This window comes from Acytostelium subglobosum (genome assembly GCF_000787575.1).
Source record: "Acytostelium subglobosum LB1 DNA, scaffold: scaffold28, whole genome shotgun sequence".
NCBI lineage: Eukaryota > Evosea > Eumycetozoa > Acytosteliales > Acytosteliaceae > Acytostelium > Acytostelium subglobosum.
This window is the reverse complement of record NW_012236505.1, coordinates 108,432-129,417: the sequence shown is the minus strand read 5'-3', so window position 1 is coordinate 129,417 and position 20,986 is coordinate 108,432. Positions and strand designations below refer to the sequence as shown.

Below are 20,986 nucleotides of genomic sequence, written 5' to 3'. Positions count from 1 at the left end.
GTTGGATCACCTGTTGTTGATGTTAAAGTTGTAGAGGAAGTGGAGGTTGTGGATGAACCAGTTGAGGTAGTTGAAGTAGTTGAAGTGATTGAGGTAGTTGAGGTTGTTGAAGTTGTTGACGAAGTTGTTGGACTAGTTGTTATAGAGCTGTTGTTGTTGATCTCAGTTGATGATGAATCTGATTGGTCTTTGTCATCATTTTTGTTAATCAAAACTATTGTTGTTGGAACAACTACAGCAACAACTATCAACACAACTACTATAATTGTAATAATAATTATTATACTCTGCTTCTTTACCATTATTATTTTTTGATTAAGTAATAATGTGAAATATATAAAAGTGGAAATGATACCTAATGATGTACTTACTTGTCCCTGGACATTGTATGTCGGTGTGATCTGACTTGTAAGGGAAGATATTTGTTAAATGGCTTTGAATAAGTCTAAACCCCGCGGAATATACGACATTTTTGTGATGGTATCCAAGGTTAGTAGTGATGGCATCGTGTTCACAAGGACCATCGGCTCACCACACTTTCCCCAATTGATCGATTGCAGTGGGGCATGTCGTTCAGATTTATGATCAATCCAACACAACAAAAACAAACGAACAAAAGAAGATAGGACGGAAAATGATAATAATAATAATAAATTAATTTATTATATTTTAGAATGATTTAGATACCAATACCTTGGCATTGGCTTGTGTGGTTGTGTTGTATCCGTATGGAGTCCACAACAACTCGACGAGACGAGCGTCCTTGTTGGCGGGGATGTTCTCAACAAAGAGGAAGGTGCTTGCCGAGTCCTTGGGGTCCAGACAGGCAGGGTTCACAGGACCATCTCCATCGTAATACTTGCGAACACCCTCCTGCAACAACTTTACATACTTTGAGTTGTCGGTGTATGTCACGCGCAGTGTGAAGTCGCAGCCAGAGCCCTGGCAATACCATGCCAGAGGTCCCTTGTCGATGGGGATCTGGGCGATCTGAGCTGGGTCGGTCGGGTCGATGTGGCGCAGCAGGTTGCCGGTCCACTTGACCAACGGGTAGATGATGCTGCAGTCCTTGCACGCCGATGTTGGCGCGTTGATGTACTGGATGAACACGGTGTAGACTGGTACATCGTAGATGACGGGCATGCCAGCGTCCATTCCGTTCATGCCGTTGGTCGAGTTGGTGATGTTGAATGGCACGTTCTTGAGATCGATGCTGTCCCACTGGATGTAGGACTTGGTCTCGGGAACAAATGTCTTGAGCGCACTGATTGAGTGGGCACCATCCTTGGTGACGACGGTATCTCCCTCAAAGAAGTTCTGGATCTTGCCAACGTTGAAGTCGGCAAACATGGCGTAGGGGTAGCCCTTGGCCTGGGTGCCACTGCCACTCTGCATTGGATCCTGCTTCACACATTTGTTATTAAGCATAACCTTGCTAGTGTTGCAGTTCTTGTAACCGGAAGAGTTGGTGGGGATGAGGTTTGTGAGGAACTCATTGGTGTCCATGTTGAAGCCCCAGGCAGAGCCAATCAAACTTCCATTAACGTAAGGGTATCCACCATTATCGTACCATTCACCAGCATGCTATAGATGATTGATTATCAAGAGTTAGTGATCGGAGTGATTATGACGGAATAGTTCCAGGGTGTGTGATTGAGTGATGTGATGAGCGATGTGATAGAGTGATTGAGTGATTGAGTGAAATGAGTGATGGATGGAATAGTTCCAGGAAGTGATGAAATGATTGAATGTGAAATAGTACTTACTGGAAGACCTTGGGCATGGCCAATCTCGTGGATCATTACACCATCACTCACGCTTCCAGTGCCTCTCTTGCCTCCTCCAAGACCACCACCGGCATCAGAGAACTTTGATTGATTGTTGAGTGCCATCAAGGGCGACCAGATCAATTTGTTCTGACCTGCATCACCATTGGCAGCAAAGATACCAGAGATGATATTGAGCACGATGCCCATCAACTTGAATCCATCATGCAACACAATCTCATCCTTGTCCTCGAGTACTCTGGCATCATATCCAGTCTCATGTTGGACCAGAGTCTTGAATACCATCTTGCCGAGGCCGTGATTGACCACCGAGAGCTTGGACACGGGCCACTGTTGGTAGATGAATGGGACTACGGCGGGACGCTCAACCTTGACGCGATCAAAGGGCACAGAGTTGTTGTCATCGGCGCCAAACAAGTAGAATGGCAACACGTAGAGGAAGGCCGATGAACTAAAGCCGACGATGGGTGCAACTGGCTCGGTGGAGTTGTGATGGTTGTTCTTGAAGGTGACTTGCATGCGTGGCAGGACGTACTTGGCGGGAAGGCGCACACTGTATGTGTTGTTGGCGCCATACATGGTACCGTTGGACTCTGTTGGCGGCAACTCTATGGGCAGGTTCATGTCGATGGTTGTGGCCAGCTCAACAATTGATTGATTGTTGGCAGTTGGCAACCAAACTTGGAGACGTGGTCTGTAAGTTGGCTCAATGACATCCTCAAACTCGACCAACACCAAAGTATCACGTTCACCAACTAAATGGAGTTCGGTAGTCTGATTGTTTCTGGTCTTCCAATTGAGGCCTTGTGCAGGTATCACATGAGTTTGAGCGAATCTCAAGGTCTTGATGGTGTAGGCAGGTCCTAAAAGTATATAATAAAGTGTCAATCAATCAATCAATCAATGTAAAGTGATGATTAATATGATGATAGTGAACTTACCATTTGGACCTGGCTCATCATTATTTTTGCGGGATAGTACTACAGCAGTTGGGATGACAATGATTGCCACGACAATCAGTGTGACAACCACTGCGATTGTAATTATAACATTTCTATTTACCATTGTTGTATAATAAAATATATATATATATATATATATATATATAGATATTAAAGATAATAATAATAATAACTTAAACAGATCTAATATAAAATATATAAATAAGGGTAGGTACAGTACCAAGCATGGACATGCACACTACCGGCATTGATGTGATGAGGAATGTGGTACACTGTTTGATTAATTTGTTGGTTGGTTAGACTGGTCTGATGGTGGTGTCATACGAATGATCGGTCGGATGGATACCAACGTATATAATGAAGGCCTGCCTCGACCACTTGGGGGTGTTGACGCTATTACAATTGTGTAAAGATAAATGTGCGCTTTTCGCAGTCTTGGAAACCAAAATTCAAAACTCTGGTTTGACATCATGGTCTAATAGCATGTTCTGGGGTGTTGTTCCGCTGATTCCGGCATCAAGTTTGACTTTCATTCAGTGTCTTGTGTGTTGTTGTTGCATCTGTGTGTGTTTGATTCGTTATCCATCGTAAGGGGGGGGCTGAAGACAGCCCCGATGACAGTCTTCTTCTTTTACAACTCGGATCATCACCACAATCACATCGGGATTGGTATTCTGTGGATAAGATATTATCATGTAACTCATTGATAGACCCGAGTCCGATGATTCTTGATGATCGATCGGTGCAACGTGTTCAATTACAAAGTTGATGAATTGAATCGGAGATTGTCAATGAATGGATTATCCATTCAACACTTAATTAATTAATTAATCACATCTTTGTTGTTGTTGTTATAAATTGTCAATATATATATTATAAGTTATTTGTATAATAACAATAGTTGTAACTGACATAATATGATCTGAATGAAGTGGAGGGAACAACCTTCTTTTGGCACAAGCTCGTTTCAAAGAATGAAAGACATTAGAGGGGGTGGGTGTTGAAAGACCCAAGTTGGGTGATCCATCCTTCCTGCACAAACACACAATAAATCCAAATCTTTCTAATTGTGAGAACAACAACAATCCTGTTGTTTGTTTGACACTTGGTCTATGACATGTGATTTCATGCTTCGTTCATCTAATATATATATACATCATATCACTATAAACAAATAATTACTATATCAATAATAATATATAATGAATAGATCAATCATTATCGCATTGTTGGTTGCAACAATTGCAACAACTACAACAATAGTATCAGCTCAGACAAAGATCACATTTGGCCAACTCCAACAGTTTAACTTTACAGCTCCAAATGTTGGTGATAACATGACATTGTTGCTCGAATCGTCGCCACCTGCATTCTTTGGACTTTTGGTGCCATGCTTTGGTGCTGTCAATCTCTTTGTCGGTGTCAACCGCGTCCCAACCCCATCCGCCAACGACAGAGCTGACTATTGGGATCCAAACACTCTTGGCAGCAGTTTCCAGTTCCCAAATACCAATCCAGGTTATGTGTATGTAGATGTAGATCTAGATATCTGATTGATTGATTGATTGATTGATTGATTGATTGATTGATTGATTGATTGATTGATTGATTGATTGATTGATTGGGAGTATACACTAACATTATCATGTTATCAATCAATCAAACAGATCGTCTCTGGTTCAAGCCAATGAGTCTTACGCAGACAGACCAATCTCTTTCCAATTCATGATCGCCGCTTCTAATGAAGGTGAGTAGTTATAACAACAAGAACTGGAACAGCGACAACAACAGAGACTAACCGAATGAACGAACGATGAACACAGATATCTACAACAAGTTCCCAACTCCAGGCAACAGTGGTAAGATCGAGTTGAGTTTGTCTAATGGTGGAAAGTCCGCCACTGTCAAGTTCACCTCCACTGGTAGCCCCAACGACACCTATGCCATCTACATGTTTGATGGCAAGTTGCCAAAGGGTGCCTTCCCATTCTCTGCCTGTGGTGTTAGACAGCTGTCTCCAACCCCAGTCGCCAACCCCACCATCATCGACCAAGGCAACAACGTCAACCTTGCCACCTTCAATGGTCTCAACCCCAAGACACCAACAGGTATCTCTGTCGTTGTCACCAACCAACTAGGTTTCTCCACTTCCTACACCTATGGAATCTTGAACTCAAGTATGTTTGATTGATTGATTGAGTGGCAGTGCGCATGGCACATTAGTTCTAACCATCCATACTTCCCCCATTCATTCATAGGTTCCTCATTCATCCAGGCTGCACCAATGCTCATTGTGTCATTGATTGCCCTTGTCCTGTTCATGTAAATCAGTATTGTAGTAACACCTTTCCAAGTCCAGCCTCATTGCCACTCGCCTCGCTCATTGATGGGATGGATGATCATCCTCCCCAACTAACAATAAAACCTGACTAAAGAGAAGAACACTAGCTGGAACCAATCCATATCCAATCAATCGATCATTTCAAAAAAGCGAGACACTAATACATTGTAGTGACAGTTTACTTCCTCTCTTCGGCTCTCTTCTTCTGGTACTCTTCACAGAGAGTGTTGAACTGCTCTCTGGTGACTGGACTGTGCTTGGCATACTCCATTGTGAACTCACCCTTGCCCTGTGTGCATGAACGCAGCTCGGTCGAGTAGCCAAACATGTTGTTCAGTGGCACCTCGCACTCGATTGTGATGTTCTCGCCCTGTGCGCCAGTGTTGAAGATGGCACCCTTGCGACGGTTGATGCCTCCAATAACTGTGCCCTGGAACTCGATTGGTGTGAGCACCTCGACCTTCATGATGGGCTCGAGGATCATTGGCTCGGCCACCTTGAAGCCCTCCTTGAACGAGTTGACAGCGCAGATTCTGAACGCCAGCTCTGAGGAATCGACGGGATGGGTGGCACCGTCCGTGACGACGAAACGCACGCCAGTGATTGGATGGCCGATCAGCGGACCGTTGACGGCGGCCTCGTTGACTCCCTTCCTGATGGCTTCGATAAAGTTGGGTGTGATGGCGGTACCAATGACGTCGTTGACAAACTCCATGTTGGGGTCCTCTGGGCCGGTGGGCTCGATGTAGCCAATCATCTTGGCGTACTGGCCCTGACCTCCAGACTGCTTCCTGTGTGTGTATGTGTAGTCGCCACGCGTCTGGATGGTCTCGCGGTAGGCCACCAAGGGCTTGCCGACAATGCACTCCACGTTGTACTCTCTCTTCATTCTCTCGACGTAGATGTCCAGATGAAGCTCACCCATACCAGAGATGACCATCTGGCCACTCTCCTGATCGGTGTGCACTCTGAATGTTGGGTCCTCCTTCTGGAACTTGTTCAAAGCCTTTGTAAAGTTGTTCAATCCATCCTTGCCCTTTGGTGCAATACTCAACGACATGACTGGTGCTGGAACGTGCATTGATGTCTATGTTGTTTGATTGATTGGAATGATTGATTGATTAGTAAATGGAACTATTCCAACACTCGCTCCATCATACATACACAAGTATAGTTGAGGTTTGGATGAGTGAATGAGTTACCAGAGTAACAGTCAACACCAAACATGGCACAGATCTCACCGGCACCAACCTCTTGGACCTCCTCCATCTCGTTGGCGTGCATTCTGACGAGACGTGGCACCTTGATCACCTTGTTTAAGTTTACATTCTTGATCATGTCACCGCGCTTCAGAGCACCCTGGTAGACACGCATGTAGGTCAGCTGGCCGAAACGACCCTCCTCCAGCTTGAAGGCCAGTCCGACGAATGGCTTCTTGCTGTCGGGCACGACCTCGACCTCGGCCTCATTGTTGGAGAGGTCGAGTGCGATGTTCTTCTTCTGGCTGGGGTTGGGCAGGAAGTTGATCACACCGTCCAGCAGCTTCTGCACACCAATGTTCTTGAAGGCCGAGCCCATGAACACGGGCACGAATGTGCGGTTGATCGTGCAGCGACGGATGGCGTCGCCGAGCACGGTGGCGTCGGGCATGTTGTTGGGGAAGTCGTTCTCGATGATCCACTCGGCCAGCTGGTCGTCCTGGTTGGCCACGGTCTCGACGAGCTCGATCTTCTTCTCGTTGAACAGCTCGACGATGGACGCGGGGATCTCGACCTCGGTGATCTTTGAGCCCTTCTCGCCCGAGAACAGGTACGCCTTGCCCGTGAGCAAGTCGCACACTCCCTCCAAGTTGATCTCGCCTCCAATGGGGATCTGCACGGCGGCCGCGTTCAGGTTGAGCTTCTTGCGCAGCTGGTCAATGACGTTCCATGGGTTGGCGCCCACACGATCCAGCTTGTTGATGAAGGTGACGCGAGGCACGTTGTAACGACGCATCTGGCGATCGACTGTGATTGTCTGCGACTGGACACCCGACACACCGCACATGACCAGCACGGCGCCGTCGAGCACACGCAGCGCGCGCTCCACCTCGATGGTGAAGTCGACGTGACCTGGCGTATCGATGATGTTGATGTGTGTGTCGCCCCACTTGCAGTAGGTGGCGGCCGACTGAATGGTGATGCCCTTCTCGCGCTCCAGCTCCATCGAGTCCATCTTGGCGCCGATGCCGTCCTTGCCCTTGACGTCGTGGATCTCCTTGATACGACCAGTGTAGTAGAGGATGCGTTCGGTCAGCGTAGTCTTGCCCGAGTCAATGTGCGCGCTGATACCAATGTTCCTCATCTTTTGAATGTCATTGGTTGAGTATGGTCTGATTGCGCCTGTGAGACATGATGCAATGTTTCCAAACATTGGTGTTGTTGTGCTTCCAAACTGCTGCTGAGTGGTCATCATCAATGGACTGCATCTGTTGCCGCCACTCATGAGGCCACGAGAGGCCACTGATGAGAACATCCTATTACAAAGTAATGAGGCCATTTCCTTTGTATATATGTATTTTTGTATATATTATATGTATACAGTTGTGAGTCAGTGTTTGATTGGTAATGATGATCATTAATGACACACAGTTTGTGTGTGAAATTTGTCGTTCGTTCGTTTTTGTGATGAGTATGTGGTTGGAACTTTCAAAATTCAATAAAAATCCAGAACTTATTTTTTTGTTGGAACAACTGGACCGATTTATTATTGATTGATTGATTGATTGATTGGAATAGCTCCACGATTGATCGATTGATTGATTGGGATAGTTCCACAGAATGATTGACACATTTTATTTGATTATCTAATAGTGATACCTTTCATACAATATTGGAGAGTAGATAGAGAGGCGAACCCAAAATGTGAAGTCTCAATATGGAGTACAAAGATGGTTTGATCGTCTAACTGTCTGCAAATGATTGAAAAATGATGATCCAAGACTTTGAAGACAAACTTAACATTATCCGCAATTTTGATATAACTGTATAAGTCATATGCCCTATGTTGATCCAAAAAGTTGGTTGGCGCATGTTGATATTGTTTTTGATCGGGATCTCTGACATCATCATCATCATCATCATCATCATAAATATCATCATCATATTTCTCCTCTGGTGGTACATAAATTAATATGGCAAGTTTGAGCTTCTTTGCAGAGGTGGATGAGTGAGTGGACTCTGGAATTGAACATGTATCCAGATAGGACATGATCTTGAGTTTTTTGATCTCGGTGGAGTTGATCAATTCCTCGAGATGTTGATGAGGATTGCGTTTAGATTGCGAAAGTTTCAGTTCCTTGAGCAAAGCAGGAACATTGCTTGGTGTCAAAAACTGATTGAATCGCTTTCCAAATGTCAAATTTGTGACGGACGATGGGATGGCGCCAGGCTCCAGGGGCTTGTTGAAGAATTCATCGAATTTCAACTTGGTCACCGATGAGGGGATGGTGTTGGGCGCGATGGGCGCGTTGAATAGGTCCCTAAGTATCAGTTTGGTCACTGATTGTGGGATGGTTCCAAGTGATTGTTGTGCATTGAGTGATAAATTCAAACTTTTGACGGATGATGGTATTGGGATCCACTCCACAGCCCCATCTGGATACGTCAATCTCAAATCAACGATGGATGATGGAAGATGGATTGAATCAGCGTGCACTTCAGAATTGGTCATGAATATCAAGAATAATTTCTGAACGGAATCTGGAATGAGTCTTGGTGGCACTGTGCCTGTAGCGTCGTTGACCAGCATTAGATCCGTCACAGACGAGGGGATGCATCCAGGTTGTTGAAGTTTATGTCGAAACGGGCAAAGGAAACTCAGCACCGATAGTGATGATGGCAGGAGTCCAGGGGGAATGGGATGGTGATACATTTCGATTCTGCCAAGGGAGAGGGATGTCAAGCTGGGCGGAAGGCACCCAACTTTCAGCGGCTTGTTGAAGGAGTAGCCAAGGTTCAAATATGTGAGTGCTGTGGGAAGGCTGTCCGGCTTGAGAACTTGATTGAATGCTTCACCCAGCCACAATGAGTTGACGGATGAGGGGATTGCGCGGGGGGCAATCAGTTGATTGAATTGATTGCCCAAACTCAATGAGGTGACTGATGGCGGGATGGAGCCAGGCACAATTTGACCGTTCCAATCTTGGATTTCCAACCTGGTGACTGAAGAGGGAATAATTCCAGGCTCCAACCTAGGGTTCTTACACCTCAACACTAAATCAATGACAGAGTCTGGAATTGATCCAGGTACAATTATCTTTTCCTTGAAAGTCTCGGCGAAATCAAGAAATTCGACGCCAGGAGGAATATATAATTTGGATGATGATGATTGTTTGTTCGTGATGTTTCGAGTTTGATTTGGCTTGATTACATCTTTGTCTGAAGTTGATGATGTTGATGATGTTGATGAGGTTGATGAGGTTGATGAGGTTGATCGATTGAAGATATAAGTTGTATTCTGTAGTAGTATGTAATTTCTAATACCATTTGTTCTTGATTTCAAACAATCAAATGTATGTGTACATGTTAACATCAAACAAAGTACATCAGCGGGATTACATGTCATCAATGCTATCTTCTTCAAAAGTGAAGAACTAAGAGTATCGAGCATTATGTATTTATTTTAAATTAGAGAGATAGATAGAGATAATGAGTGATCTTCATTTAATAATAAATATCCAAAAACTACTCTCAGGTTGTTTGTTTTGGAGCCAAAAATCTGATCATTCAGTCAAAAAAGATTGGAATCTGGGTTCGAACCAAACGTTATGTTTGAAAAAGGGTTACAAAAGTGAGCCCGAAGCGAAAGTCCACTTTGATTGTTTTTTTTTCAGCACTTTGCAAGAGGTTTCAATGAATCAACTTCTTTTCACGATAGATAGATACTTGGGATGAGGATGAAGGGTTGGTTAGGTTAGCATTCATAACTCCTCATTCAATCTATCTATATATATTTATAAATACACACACACATATATATATACTCATTATTATTATTATTAATTGTATTTTTATTATTATTAACAATCAAAAGGTAATATATCTTATCCATCTCACTCACATTAATCAATACATTCAATCAACACATTCAGTCAAATAATCAAATAGTCGGTATCAATCAATTGTTTGATTGATTGATTGATTGAAGTTGAATGAAGAAGACGACAACCGACTACACTTTGTCAATACCCACCCAATCAATCTTGTCGATCTTTGTCATAATATCGATAGAGACATACAGATAGACAAACAGATAGACAGACAAGCACCATGGGTCCAATGCCTTTGGCCCCCTCAATAACATGATCAACATACATGTCTGCCGTTTGTCTGTATGTCGGAGGAGGGAGTGTGTGTTATGTTGATCTAAATAACCATTATTATCCACTCTACGCATCGCATCCATCGCACTAAACACAAATATAACAACAATAACAACACAACAACATAACATAACAACATAATCACCTGATAATACTCATTGCATAAATTTATGAGGTAGAAGCGATCCACCACATTCTGATCAAGTTGATCAATTACACTCCCCCTTTATATTTGTTACATGCGAATGACCGACCGACCAACAATCAGATGTCATACTGTTGATCAACAACAATCACATGATTGATTGATTGATTGGTTGATTGGTAACCCCAGTATCTTCGTATTAAGTTATTTATAGTTGATTGATCAATCATCTCCTGTCACACTCACACTCACTCACACACACAACAACTACACTGATCTGTGTTGGTGATGGGATTGGCGCGCCAAGCACAGAACACACATCTCAGATATCACTCAATCAATCAATCAATCAAACAAACTCGTGTTATTGATTGTTATTTCAAGCACCGCCATCACTACTTCAAGTTGCCCATGATAAGCAAACAATTACCAAACATTGTTTACTAACATTCCTTTTATCTCAACAATTGTTGTGTGTAACAACAACAACAGTAGCAGCAACAGAATAGAATCAGCATCAAGCATCAACCATCCATCCATCACATCCACAAACAATCCATATTGACCATTGCAGGCAGTTTCCAACAAGTGCCTGCCTCCATCCCATCACTCACTCCAATCATTCAATCATTCAATCACTCATTCAACTTGGAGTACATACATATATTTATTATCCTTTGCCCTGTAACACTAGACAACACTTCTCTTTACTCTTGATCATCAAAGAAGTTGGTACCACATCATGGCACGTAAGTATCCCAATCACTTTGATTGTTTGTTTGATTGATTGGTCACCCTGACACTGCCCTCCATTTAGCGAACAATGTCTCCACCCTGAGACAGAAGTTTGAGCAATTCCTCAACTCTCACAGGCAGAACAAGCAGGCAAAGGACAGCAGCAATGCGCAAGCAAGCAACGATCATACATCCGCTGCCGAAGAAAAGAGTAAGTACTTGATCACATGACCCATCGTTCCAGTCAACTCAGTCACTGACTCACTCAATCAATCAAATGAATGAACAGAGAAGAAGAAGCAATCTGTTAAACTATCGAACAAGTCTATGATACCAACATCGGATCATAAGAGTGCTGAGGAGGATGGAAAGAATAGGAAGCGTCCACAATCATTCTCTGCATCGAATCCAAGTGTGCCACCACAGATGATCAGTATGGACACACATGATAATAATGGTGCGATCGCCGCAACAATCACCAATGGTGACTTGAAGAAGGAGCGTGAGCAGTACTACCGTGGACAAGAGGAGTTCTCCCTCCCACCCGCGCAAGAGGACGTACATGTTGCCAGCAACAACGACAATGAGGGACAACTGCAGGCCAACGCCACATGGGATGCCAACAGAGAGAAGGCTGTCAAGCGCCTGCTTGGCAACATGTCTGAGGATGCCATCCGCGCCCTACTCAATCAGATTCACGAGATATCTGTTGCCGAGGGCAGAAAACAGCAGCACCAGCAGCCAACAGCAACTGTCGATGTGGCTGTTGTGTCCGCAACAGCACCAACCCCAGCGTCAGCCCCATTGGCCTCGCTGCCAGAGGAGGAGGATGAGGAGGAGATGGAACGCCTGGAGCAGCTGAGGAGACAGCGCGAGATTGAGCGACTAAAGGAGGAGGAGGAAGAGGTCAACGACGAGCGTACAGTATCTGAGATGGCCAGACGACGCCGCGAGGAGGAGGAGCGCATGCGACGTGAAGAGGAAGAAGAAGAGGAGGAAGAGCAACGCAGGAAGCAGCGCGAGATTGAGCGACTGCGCCAGATTGAGGAGGAGGAGGCCGCCGCCGAGGAGGAGATCCAGAACTCCCGCGCTTCCACCCTCTCCTCGCTGTCGACATCGTCCGCGTCGTCCAAGCGCGTGAGCACAGAGAAGAAGTCCAGCTCGTCACTGCTTTCCTCGTCCAACGCCACACCAAACAACAAGGCGGCGTCGGTCAGCGGAGGAACGCCCAATGAGAGGAACAGAAGCTACACGATGGCCACCACCCAGGTCGAGGGCGAAATGTCGCCCGCACCTGGCCAGGAGTCCAAGATGCCTCGCTCCCACAGCGGCGGCAACCTTTCGGTGATGGCTCATCTGCCCTCGCCGCCACCACACCCCCAGAGCACATCCAAGTCGTCAGTGTCCAACACCCCACTCACCTCATCGTCGACCAGCAACATGGGCTCGACAACTCCATCGTCCATCAACAACTCGGGTAGCGCTTCGCAGCCAAACCTGGCCGCCACCGGCTCGCCCTCGCGCAAGGAGTCTGTGAGCGCACCCGCCGACAACATGTCCAACAAGGACAAGAAGCGATCGGTGAACATCAGTGGCTCGTCGTCACCCTCCACCACAGGCAACAAGGCAGAGGTGAAGGAGTCATTCTTCAACAAGCTGTTCCAGAGCAACAAGAAGTCGACCACCTCTTCAACATCGTCGAGCTCCAAGAAGAGACTCTCACCAAAGGTTGGCATCCCCTTCAACGTCAAGCACGACGTGCACGTCAACTTTAACGCCGACACAGGCTTTGAGGGCCTTCCCAAGGAGTGGGAGGTGCTGATCAAGTCCAACTTCCAGGAGAATGAGGTCATGGCCGCTCCAGAGGAGGTGCTCAACGTGGTCAAGTTCCACGCTCAGTACAACAACCTCGAGTCCGCGCCCGCACCAAACCCCTCACAAATGCAGGCGCCACTCACCGACGAGGCGCCCGTCACGCTCAACGAGCTGATCAGTCTAGACGACCCACGCAAGATCTACATCAACATCAACAAGATTGGCGAGGGTGGCGCCGGCGAGGTGTTTGAGGCGACCAACACGCGCACCAACACGACGATCGCCATCAAGAAGATGAAACTCAAGGCGCAGGTGCTCAAGACGGTGATCAACGAGATTGGCATGATGAAGAACTCGAACCACGCCAACATTGTACAATATGTCGACAGCTACATCGTGGCGGACGAGCTGTGGGTGGCCATGGAGTTCATGGGCGGCGGCTGTCTGACAGAGGTGCTGGACCAGCACCGCGACGTGCAGCTGACCGAGCCGCAGATCGCCTTTGTCTGCCACGAGGTGCTCAAGGGCCTGGCGTACATCCACAAGTTCAACCGCATTCACAGAGATATCAAATCGGATAATATCTTAATTGGCGTCGATGGCCAGATCAAGCTGGCCGACTTTGGCTACGCGGCGCAGCTGACGCAGAACAGACAGCAGCGAAACTCTGTCGTGGGCACGCCCTACTGGATGGCACCCGAGCTGATCAAGGGCAACAACTACGACTTCAAGGTCGATGTCTGGAGTCTTGGCATTCTCACACGTGAGATGGCCGAGGGTGAGCCTCCCTACCTCGAGTACCCACCACTCCGTGCGCTCTTCCTGCTGACGACACAGGGTTTGCCACCAATCAAAGATGCAGAGAACTATTCCAAGGAGTTCAACGACTTCTTGTCACGTTGTCTTGAGAAGGATACTGAGAACAGACCATCTGCTGCTGAATTATTGAATGTATGTATATCCACAATCATTTGGAATTATACCAATCACTCACTAACTGACACTTAATCAATCAATCAATCAATCAATTTAGCATCCATTTGTTTCCAAGGCTTGTTCTGGACAGGAATTTTATAGGGCAGTGGAGGCATCCAAGATTGCCAAGGATAAGCAAATTGAACAGTTGAACCAATTTCAATGAGTAGGACCAAGGACCAAGAACCAGGACTGGTCCATCAAGGACCAACCCCATCGACCAATCACGCAAATTGGACTTCAATTGTCAATAAAAACATGAATACTTCTACAACTTTATATAATTTTTTTTTTTTTATAGATCGTTGTGTTGTCGAGTTGGAAGATCTGATGTCTGGGATTTCCAGACTTCCATTAACTTAATACGATTTTTTTTTTCTGAAGTGCTTGTCTCAAAACAAAAGACTGTCGCCCATTACAAGCTGTTGAAAGAAACAAAAAACATGTTCACACTTCAAGTTCAAACTTGCTCGCATGAATCCATCATCATCAACACTAAAAGTCAAGTGTTCGTTACAATCATTGATAATATATCAATAACATTCATTTATTATTTATATATAGATAGATAATATAGAAAAAAATCAATAATAGCTTAGAATAATATATATCGCATAACTACATTTATTACTATTATTTATTGATTTTATTATTATATTTATATAAAACTTATTCATTTTCTATCACAGACATATATGAGCAGCATCAAGAATAAGAGTCGCCCTTCATCATCATCTTCTTCTTCTTCAACAGCAACATCATCAGAGTCTTGGGTATCGGGAGTTATACCTGTGATGAAAGGATACCCTTTTCAAAAGAATAAGATTATGACCAAGCCACCCGCAACAAACAATACAACTTCATCATCGTCAACATCATCACAGTCATCGACAATTTCATCATCGACATCTTCATCAATGTCATCATCATCATTGCTAACCAGGAAGAGCACGTCTGGAACCACCCAGCCAATCTTTCCCAAAATAATGCCAAAGAACTCTCCCATGCTTCGCAAGTCCACTGTTACATCATCCACCGCATCTGCATTGGCCAAGCAGGTGGAGCCCAGAAAGTCGGTGACCTCTATCACCAGATCAACAATCACTGCCACTCCTCAGAAATTGGCTCCGGCCAAACCCACTCAACAGAACGACTCGGAGGACGAAGACGACGATGAGGATGAGCACATGGTCGAGGTGATTCACAAACCAAACAAGCCATCAACCCCAACATCCAAGAAGACTGCCGCCACTGTCGCCACTGCCGTCTCCACACCATCAAAGACAACGACAACCACAACGACCACCACAACCAGACAGAGCCAAAAGGATTCGAAAATGCAAGACTCTGATGACGACTCGGATGATGACGACTCTGACGATGAATCCAGCGAGGATGAGAAGGTTATCCACATCAAGACTCCAACCAAGCCAACTACATCAGCAAAGACTTCCGCAAAGACTCCAGCCAAGTCCCCGGCAAAGGAAGGGGCCGCCGCCGCCAAAGACGCCACCACCACCTCGACAACAACAACAACAAACGCGGAGACTCCTGTCAAGCGTGGACGTGGTAGACCACCCGGTTCCACCAAGAAACCTCCAGCACCAAAGGAAGATGATGAGGAGGACGCAGAGCCCACTGTCAAGCGTGGTCGCGGAAGACCAAAGAAGAGAGCACTCGAGGATGAGGAGGAAGCCGAGACTTCCGCTGCCGCTGCTGGCCCAGCACCCGTCAAGCGCGGTCGTGGAAGACCCAAGGGAAGTGGAAAGGCGGCGACAGAGCCGCAACTCAAGCGTCTAAGAATCGGCGAGCTGCCAATTGATGAGTCATTGCTCGTCAAGTCCTCGAACAGCAAGGTCGTTCCAACCAGAAGTTCGGCCAAGGCGTCAATGGCCACGCCACTTCATGCCACCGTAGTGCCACGTGCAAAGAATCCAAAGCCCAAGAAGGCTGCAACAACACCACCAGTTGTGGATGGTGTCAAGCGCGGTCGTGGAAGACCAAGAAAGGTGGTCATAGCCCAGTCAGACAGCGAGGATGAGAAGGACGACTCGTCAGAAGAGGACGAATCAGAAGAGGAGTACGAGGTGGAGTCTGTCCAGGACAGGAGAGTCAATGGCGAGAAGGTCCAGTATTTGATCAAGTGGAAGGGTTTCAGCAAGGAGGAAGCCACCTGGGAGGACGAGGAGAAATGCGACTGCAAGGAATTGATCGCCAAATACAACACACAGCATGGTATCCAGTCCTCAGAGTCCGAGGCTGAGTCGGAGGATGAGTCCGATGATTAGTCCATTTAAATGACAAGCGCCATCCATCTAAATATAAATTAATTAAATAACCACCACAATGCATGCCAGAGGCTAGCTACCATAAACCCTACTACTACATGTTAGATCATGACATTGGTAGTTGTACAATAACGCCAACCAGGACTTTATTCCTTATAAATGGATTGTTGTTGTAGTTGTTGGTTGTTGTTGTTGTTGTTGAGAAGGTTCGATCGACGAGAGGGATGGTTGGATGGATGGATGTGTATGGTCTGGATGTTGTTGATGTTGACGTTCGCTTGATGTTGTTGTCTTTACAATACTCTTGGATAGTTGATGATTTGATTGTTTGATTGATTAGCTAATTACATTGTTATAGAGTAACTAAATGAATGAGAGTATGTTAGTTATTGATTGATTGAATGAATGGTACTACTACTACAACTACTACATACTCTGAATGAAGCTCTAGATGTAAGGTATTCCTTTGTGAATCGTTGGAGTGTTGCTGAATGAGTCCGTGGATGTTGGCCAGTTGTGCCATTGTTTGTTGGCTGTGATTGGCAGCACGTGCCGACTTGGGCGATGGGAAGATGGTGCTAAAGTTTCCACAGCAGCGCTGGAAGAAGCGTCCAAAGACCTCGACCCATTGCATATGGTTGACCTGATCAAACTCGTTGTTCATCATTGCCAGGTAGCCACGTGTGAGGAACTGGTCGATGATGGTGATGCCGTAGGGCGACTGGAAGAGCTTCACGATGAACTGCGACTGGTTGAACGTGACGAGGAAGTGGAAGGCGCGCGTGAAGAATGGCACGGGCACCATCATGATCCAGCGTGCGACTATGCTGTATATGTGGCCAGTGGCAGCCTCTGATCCCTCGGGCAAATGCAACAGCAAGAGCAGGGGAAGGTTGCGGCACACGGCAAACAGTCCCGACACGGACTGTTGTGGCGTCAATGACATGAATGCGCGGCTCAGCAGCTTGCGTCCCTTGCCAATGACCCACAGCGACACAAACAGCAGGTCCTCGGGACAGACTGAGGGCCACTTCTGGTCCGGCAGCTGTTGTGGCAGCTGAGGTGATTCGCTCTTGAAGCATGGGAATTGGTCCAGGTGCAACGATTTGAACAACTCTAGCGAGATCTGCTCGCGCTTTGTCTGGTACTCAGCCAGCAACTCTTTGGACTGTGGGTCCTTGATCAATGTGTCAATGTCCTCCAAGTCCAACAAGTGATTGTAGGATGATTCGATCGCTAACTTTATCGTCTGGTCTGATGATTGGACCTATTGAATGGATGTCGTGTGAGTGATTGAAAAAGTGGAGACCGAGGTCGAGGCCTTTAGGACTTACAGTCTTGTCATATTGTTCATTATCTTCCTTGTCGAGGATGATCTGCAATATTGGTCTTGGCGCACGAATAGAGTGTGATGGGATACGTCCCAATGAACCCAGGAGTGGGTCCACCTGACGTGGTGGCCTCGCTGGCATAATAGTCTTTGGCAAAGAGTCACATATTGGAGTATGAGTGTAGCTTGATGGCTGACCTGTTGTTTCTGCAAGGATAGAGAGTGGTGTGTCAGCATACACAATCATGATTGATTGAAGGTGTATCAATACTTACTAATCTTCAACTTCTGACAGTAGTAGTCTTCGATGTAAGGGTTGGTGAAATGGATTTGGTATGTCTGGAGTCGATGAATGTTCTGGATCTCATCGGCTGTCATGTATTTCTTGTCTTGGAGCGATGATGCTGGCTTTGGTGACTTGCCATTCGACTGTTGATGGTGGTGGTGCTGCTGTCTTGGACTGTGATTGCCCGACGAGACGCCGCTGACACCGCTGCCGCCGCTTGGTGAGGTGGCAATCTCGTGATCTCTGATCTGTTGCAGCTGTCGCTGGACATCGGCGTTACCAGCCATAAAGTTGCCCAGTGGCATGCCCCTGTCAATCCTCTGATCGTTGCGATGTTGTCTGTTATTGTATCTTTGCTGTTGCTGATTCTGATGCTGATGTCTATCATCTGTGATTGGTGATTTGGACTGTGACTCCAACTTTGCCTCGATCTGATCCACTGATATAGCACCCTTGAGCGTGTCCGATTCTTGATTGAAAGGGTTAGTATCTGTGTCCTACCTACGCGCAGACTAAACACACAAACATACTTGGTAGAGACTGATCAGCAGCACTCATCTGGAACAGCTTGGTAAGGGGAACGTTGGTGATGGTGGGCTGGGCGGCAGTCACTGGTGGGACGACTGCTTGAGCTGGTGAGGATGGTTGAGCAGTAGCAGCAGCAGCGACGATTGGTGGTGCAAAGAAAGCAGCCTGTGGTGAAGGCTGCGATTGAGGAGCAACACGGCTAATGCTTGGGCTGCCACTTGTAGCAGGTGGTGGCCTATAGTTCTCGCCCATTGCCATCTTGAACATTGACTCCAATTGTTCATCGTCAGCCTAATGCATGAATGCGTTGTTAGATCAATCATTCAATCAAGAGAGTCGTTGAGGTGAGTGTGATCGATGTTTACCTGAGCTCGATGATGGTGATTCTGATGGCCTGCATTCTCAGAGTCGTTGATTGAGAGTGAGCTGAACATTCCGACGGTTCTAGAGCCGGTTGGTGTCTTGGTGACATTGTTGTTGTGGCTTGGTGGTGGTAGGTTGAAGAATGACGCCTGTTGATTGTTCGATTGATGTCCAAAGTCGTCGTCATCATTGCCATTCAACTCATCCTCTTCATCGTCATCCTCTGCTCCAAGATCCTTCCTCACAATATTATCTCTAATCTTCTTATCACTAACAAAGTGTTCATGTTGATCTGATAGCTTTGTATGATTCTGTTCCCATTCGTCATCTGTTTGTATGTTGTTCGTTTGTGTCAATCATCCAATCAATCAATCACTCATTCAATCATATATGGTTGATCATACTTAGAGGACCGACATCACCAAATGTTTCATCGTCGTCATATGCTACTTCACTATCGTCGTGGGCCAGCAGATCGCCGTCATCCAACAGACCGGTCTCTTCAAAGTCACCACCGTTAAATGATGCTGACATGTATGCTTTGTTTATGATCTAATATGTCAAATATATTATATATATAATATATCTATTCTTGTTTGTTCACTAACTGATGTATTGAATATGAATGAATGAACTGTGCATCCATCTTCAACCTTTCTCATTTCACACCAACTCTTGAACTCAAACATTCAAAAAATTAAAAAACGTTACATCTTTGATTGATTGATCATGGACTGGATTTGTAATTAATATTTAATTAATAGTAATTAAAGACGGATACCAATGTTGGCATCAATGTCAATGAAACTACGACAACCAAGGTTGATATCAACATCAACGTCGACATTGATGTTAATACCATGTCCCCAGAAACAGGCATTGGAGTTGGATGATTGGCCACCAGCAGAGAATGATGAGCTTCCAACAACTGACTTGGACTTGGAGATGGAGGTGGTTGGGTTCAACTTGGTAAGGGCGGCTGAGAATATAATGTTAGACCAAAATGTTCATCATATTTAAAGTCTTGGAAATGAATTACTTACAGATAATGGTCATTTTTGATTAATAGTTTAATTGATTGTTAGTTTGATTGAATAAGACTTTTAGACTTGGTTTGATTGAATACTGTTTACTCCTTTCAGACCTTGAGTATTTATACTTATTGTTGAAGGTCTATCAGTCAAACAATATATAACACATGTGACCATTCCATGCACTGCAGTGCCATACCATGCCATGCCATGTGCGGAACGCCAACTACCCTAAGCAACTTATAAATGCATGAATCAGTTTGATTGACATGATAATAGAGTTACCCTACCATTGATATGAGAGTATGGGTATATGATGTCATATGTCAACCAAACTTTATAACTCATCTAATGTCAATGATCATCATCATTCGTGGAATCATTTACTTAAAAGCCAGTTGTGATTGATGCCTTTGCCATCAACAGGTATATATCTTAAACTGAAGTTGGTTGATGAATGGAACACACACACCTCACCAAATCAACACACATACTCAACAATATTGATTGGTCGAGATGGGTTCGTGATGAGATGAAGTTAGGTGTTGTGTGGTTATGTTAGGTGACCACGAGCACTACCATTTAAAGAAAGAGTAGAAGTAGTGGATGGAGATGGTTTGGGAACAATCATCTTAATTAAATAATGGTCCTGTGACATCATGTAGTGTGTTGAGTGGATTGATATTGATTGAATCTGTTTATCTGTGTGAGTGAAATGAATCAAATCATTGAATCAATTAATGGATTTATTTAATTATTATTGTTTTATTGTTGAGTGAAAGATACATTGATTGATTATCACAACATCAATAATCAGTCCATAGTATTATTAATACACACACACAAACATACACATATACTTCAAAGATAATATTTGTTGTTGTGGAACCTGGATCTTGGTGATGCAAAGGAATGACGAAACAATGAGACCTTTGGTTGTAAAATTATCTTTGGATCGCAAATTTAGACTGATCGTCACATACATCGTTAACACATCATCAGTTTTTTTTTTGATCAAACGGGGTGTCCAATCGAGAG

At 45.2% G+C, this 20,986-nt stretch overlaps 7 protein-coding genes across 7 annotated transcripts; 3 read left to right on the top strand and 4 right to left on the bottom strand.

Moving 5' to 3' along the window:
- Positions 1–669: 669 nt before the first annotated feature.
- SAMD00019534_106230 (hypothetical protein) lies at positions 670–2,852 on the bottom strand (the record flags this gene model as incomplete). Its single annotated transcript, XM_012894058.1, has 3 exons — positions 670–1,584; positions 1,767–2,650; positions 2,729–2,852. 3 exons carry the CDS (start codon positions 2,850–2,852, stop codon positions 670–672), a joined length of 1,923 nt encoding a protein of 640 aa, XP_012749512.1.
- Positions 2,853–3,951: 1,099 nt separating this feature from the next.
- On the top strand, positions 3,952–5,075 carry SAMD00019534_106220 (hypothetical protein; the record flags this gene model as incomplete). The annotated part of the gene is made up of 4 exons (XM_012894057.1): positions 3,952–4,274; positions 4,417–4,496; positions 4,573–4,926; positions 5,008–5,075. The coding sequence occupies 4 exons, from the start codon at positions 3,952–3,954 to the stop codon at positions 5,073–5,075; spliced, it is 825 nt and encodes a 274-aa protein (XP_012749511.1).
- A 193-nt stretch (positions 5,076–5,268) lies between these two features.
- On the bottom strand, positions 5,269–7,634 carry SAMD00019534_106210 (hypothetical protein; the record flags this gene model as incomplete). The annotated part of the gene is made up of 2 exons (XM_012894056.1): positions 5,269–6,177; positions 6,255–7,634. Coding segments are annotated over 2 exons (2,289 nt in total), but the record flags the coding sequence as incomplete, so codon positions are not given.
- A 3,705-nt stretch (positions 7,635–11,339) lies between these two features.
- SAMD00019534_106200 (hypothetical protein) lies at positions 11,340–14,288 on the top strand (the record flags this gene model as incomplete). The annotated part of the gene is made up of 4 exons (XM_012894055.1): positions 11,340–11,346; positions 11,415–11,543; positions 11,622–14,098; positions 14,181–14,288. The coding sequence occupies 4 exons, from the start codon at positions 11,340–11,342 to the stop codon at positions 14,286–14,288; spliced, it is 2,721 nt and encodes a 906-aa protein (XP_012749509.1).
- A 661-nt stretch (positions 14,289–14,949) lies between these two features.
- Positions 14,950–16,410, top strand: SAMD00019534_106190 (hypothetical protein; the record flags this gene model as incomplete). The annotated part of the gene is made up of 1 exon (XM_012894054.1): positions 14,950–16,410. The coding sequence occupies one exon, from the start codon at positions 14,950–14,952 to the stop codon at positions 16,408–16,410; it is 1,461 nt and encodes a 486-aa protein (XP_012749508.1).
- A 344-nt stretch (positions 16,411–16,754) lies between these two features.
- SAMD00019534_106180 (hypothetical protein) lies at positions 16,755–19,451 on the bottom strand (the record flags this gene model as incomplete). Its single annotated transcript, XM_012894053.1, has 7 exons — positions 16,755–16,773; positions 16,845–17,677; positions 17,745–17,938; positions 18,016–18,495; positions 18,557–18,845; positions 18,920–19,245; positions 19,322–19,451. The coding sequence occupies 7 exons, from the start codon at positions 19,449–19,451 to the stop codon at positions 16,755–16,757; spliced, it is 2,271 nt and encodes a 756-aa protein (XP_012749507.1).
- A 233-nt stretch (positions 19,452–19,684) lies between these two features.
- On the bottom strand, positions 19,685–19,973 carry SAMD00019534_106170 (hypothetical protein; the record flags this gene model as incomplete). The annotated part of the gene is made up of 2 exons (XM_012894052.1): positions 19,685–19,896; positions 19,961–19,973. The coding sequence occupies 2 exons, from the start codon at positions 19,971–19,973 to the stop codon at positions 19,685–19,687; spliced, it is 225 nt and encodes a 74-aa protein (XP_012749506.1).
- Positions 19,974–20,986: the final 1,013 nt, after the last annotated feature.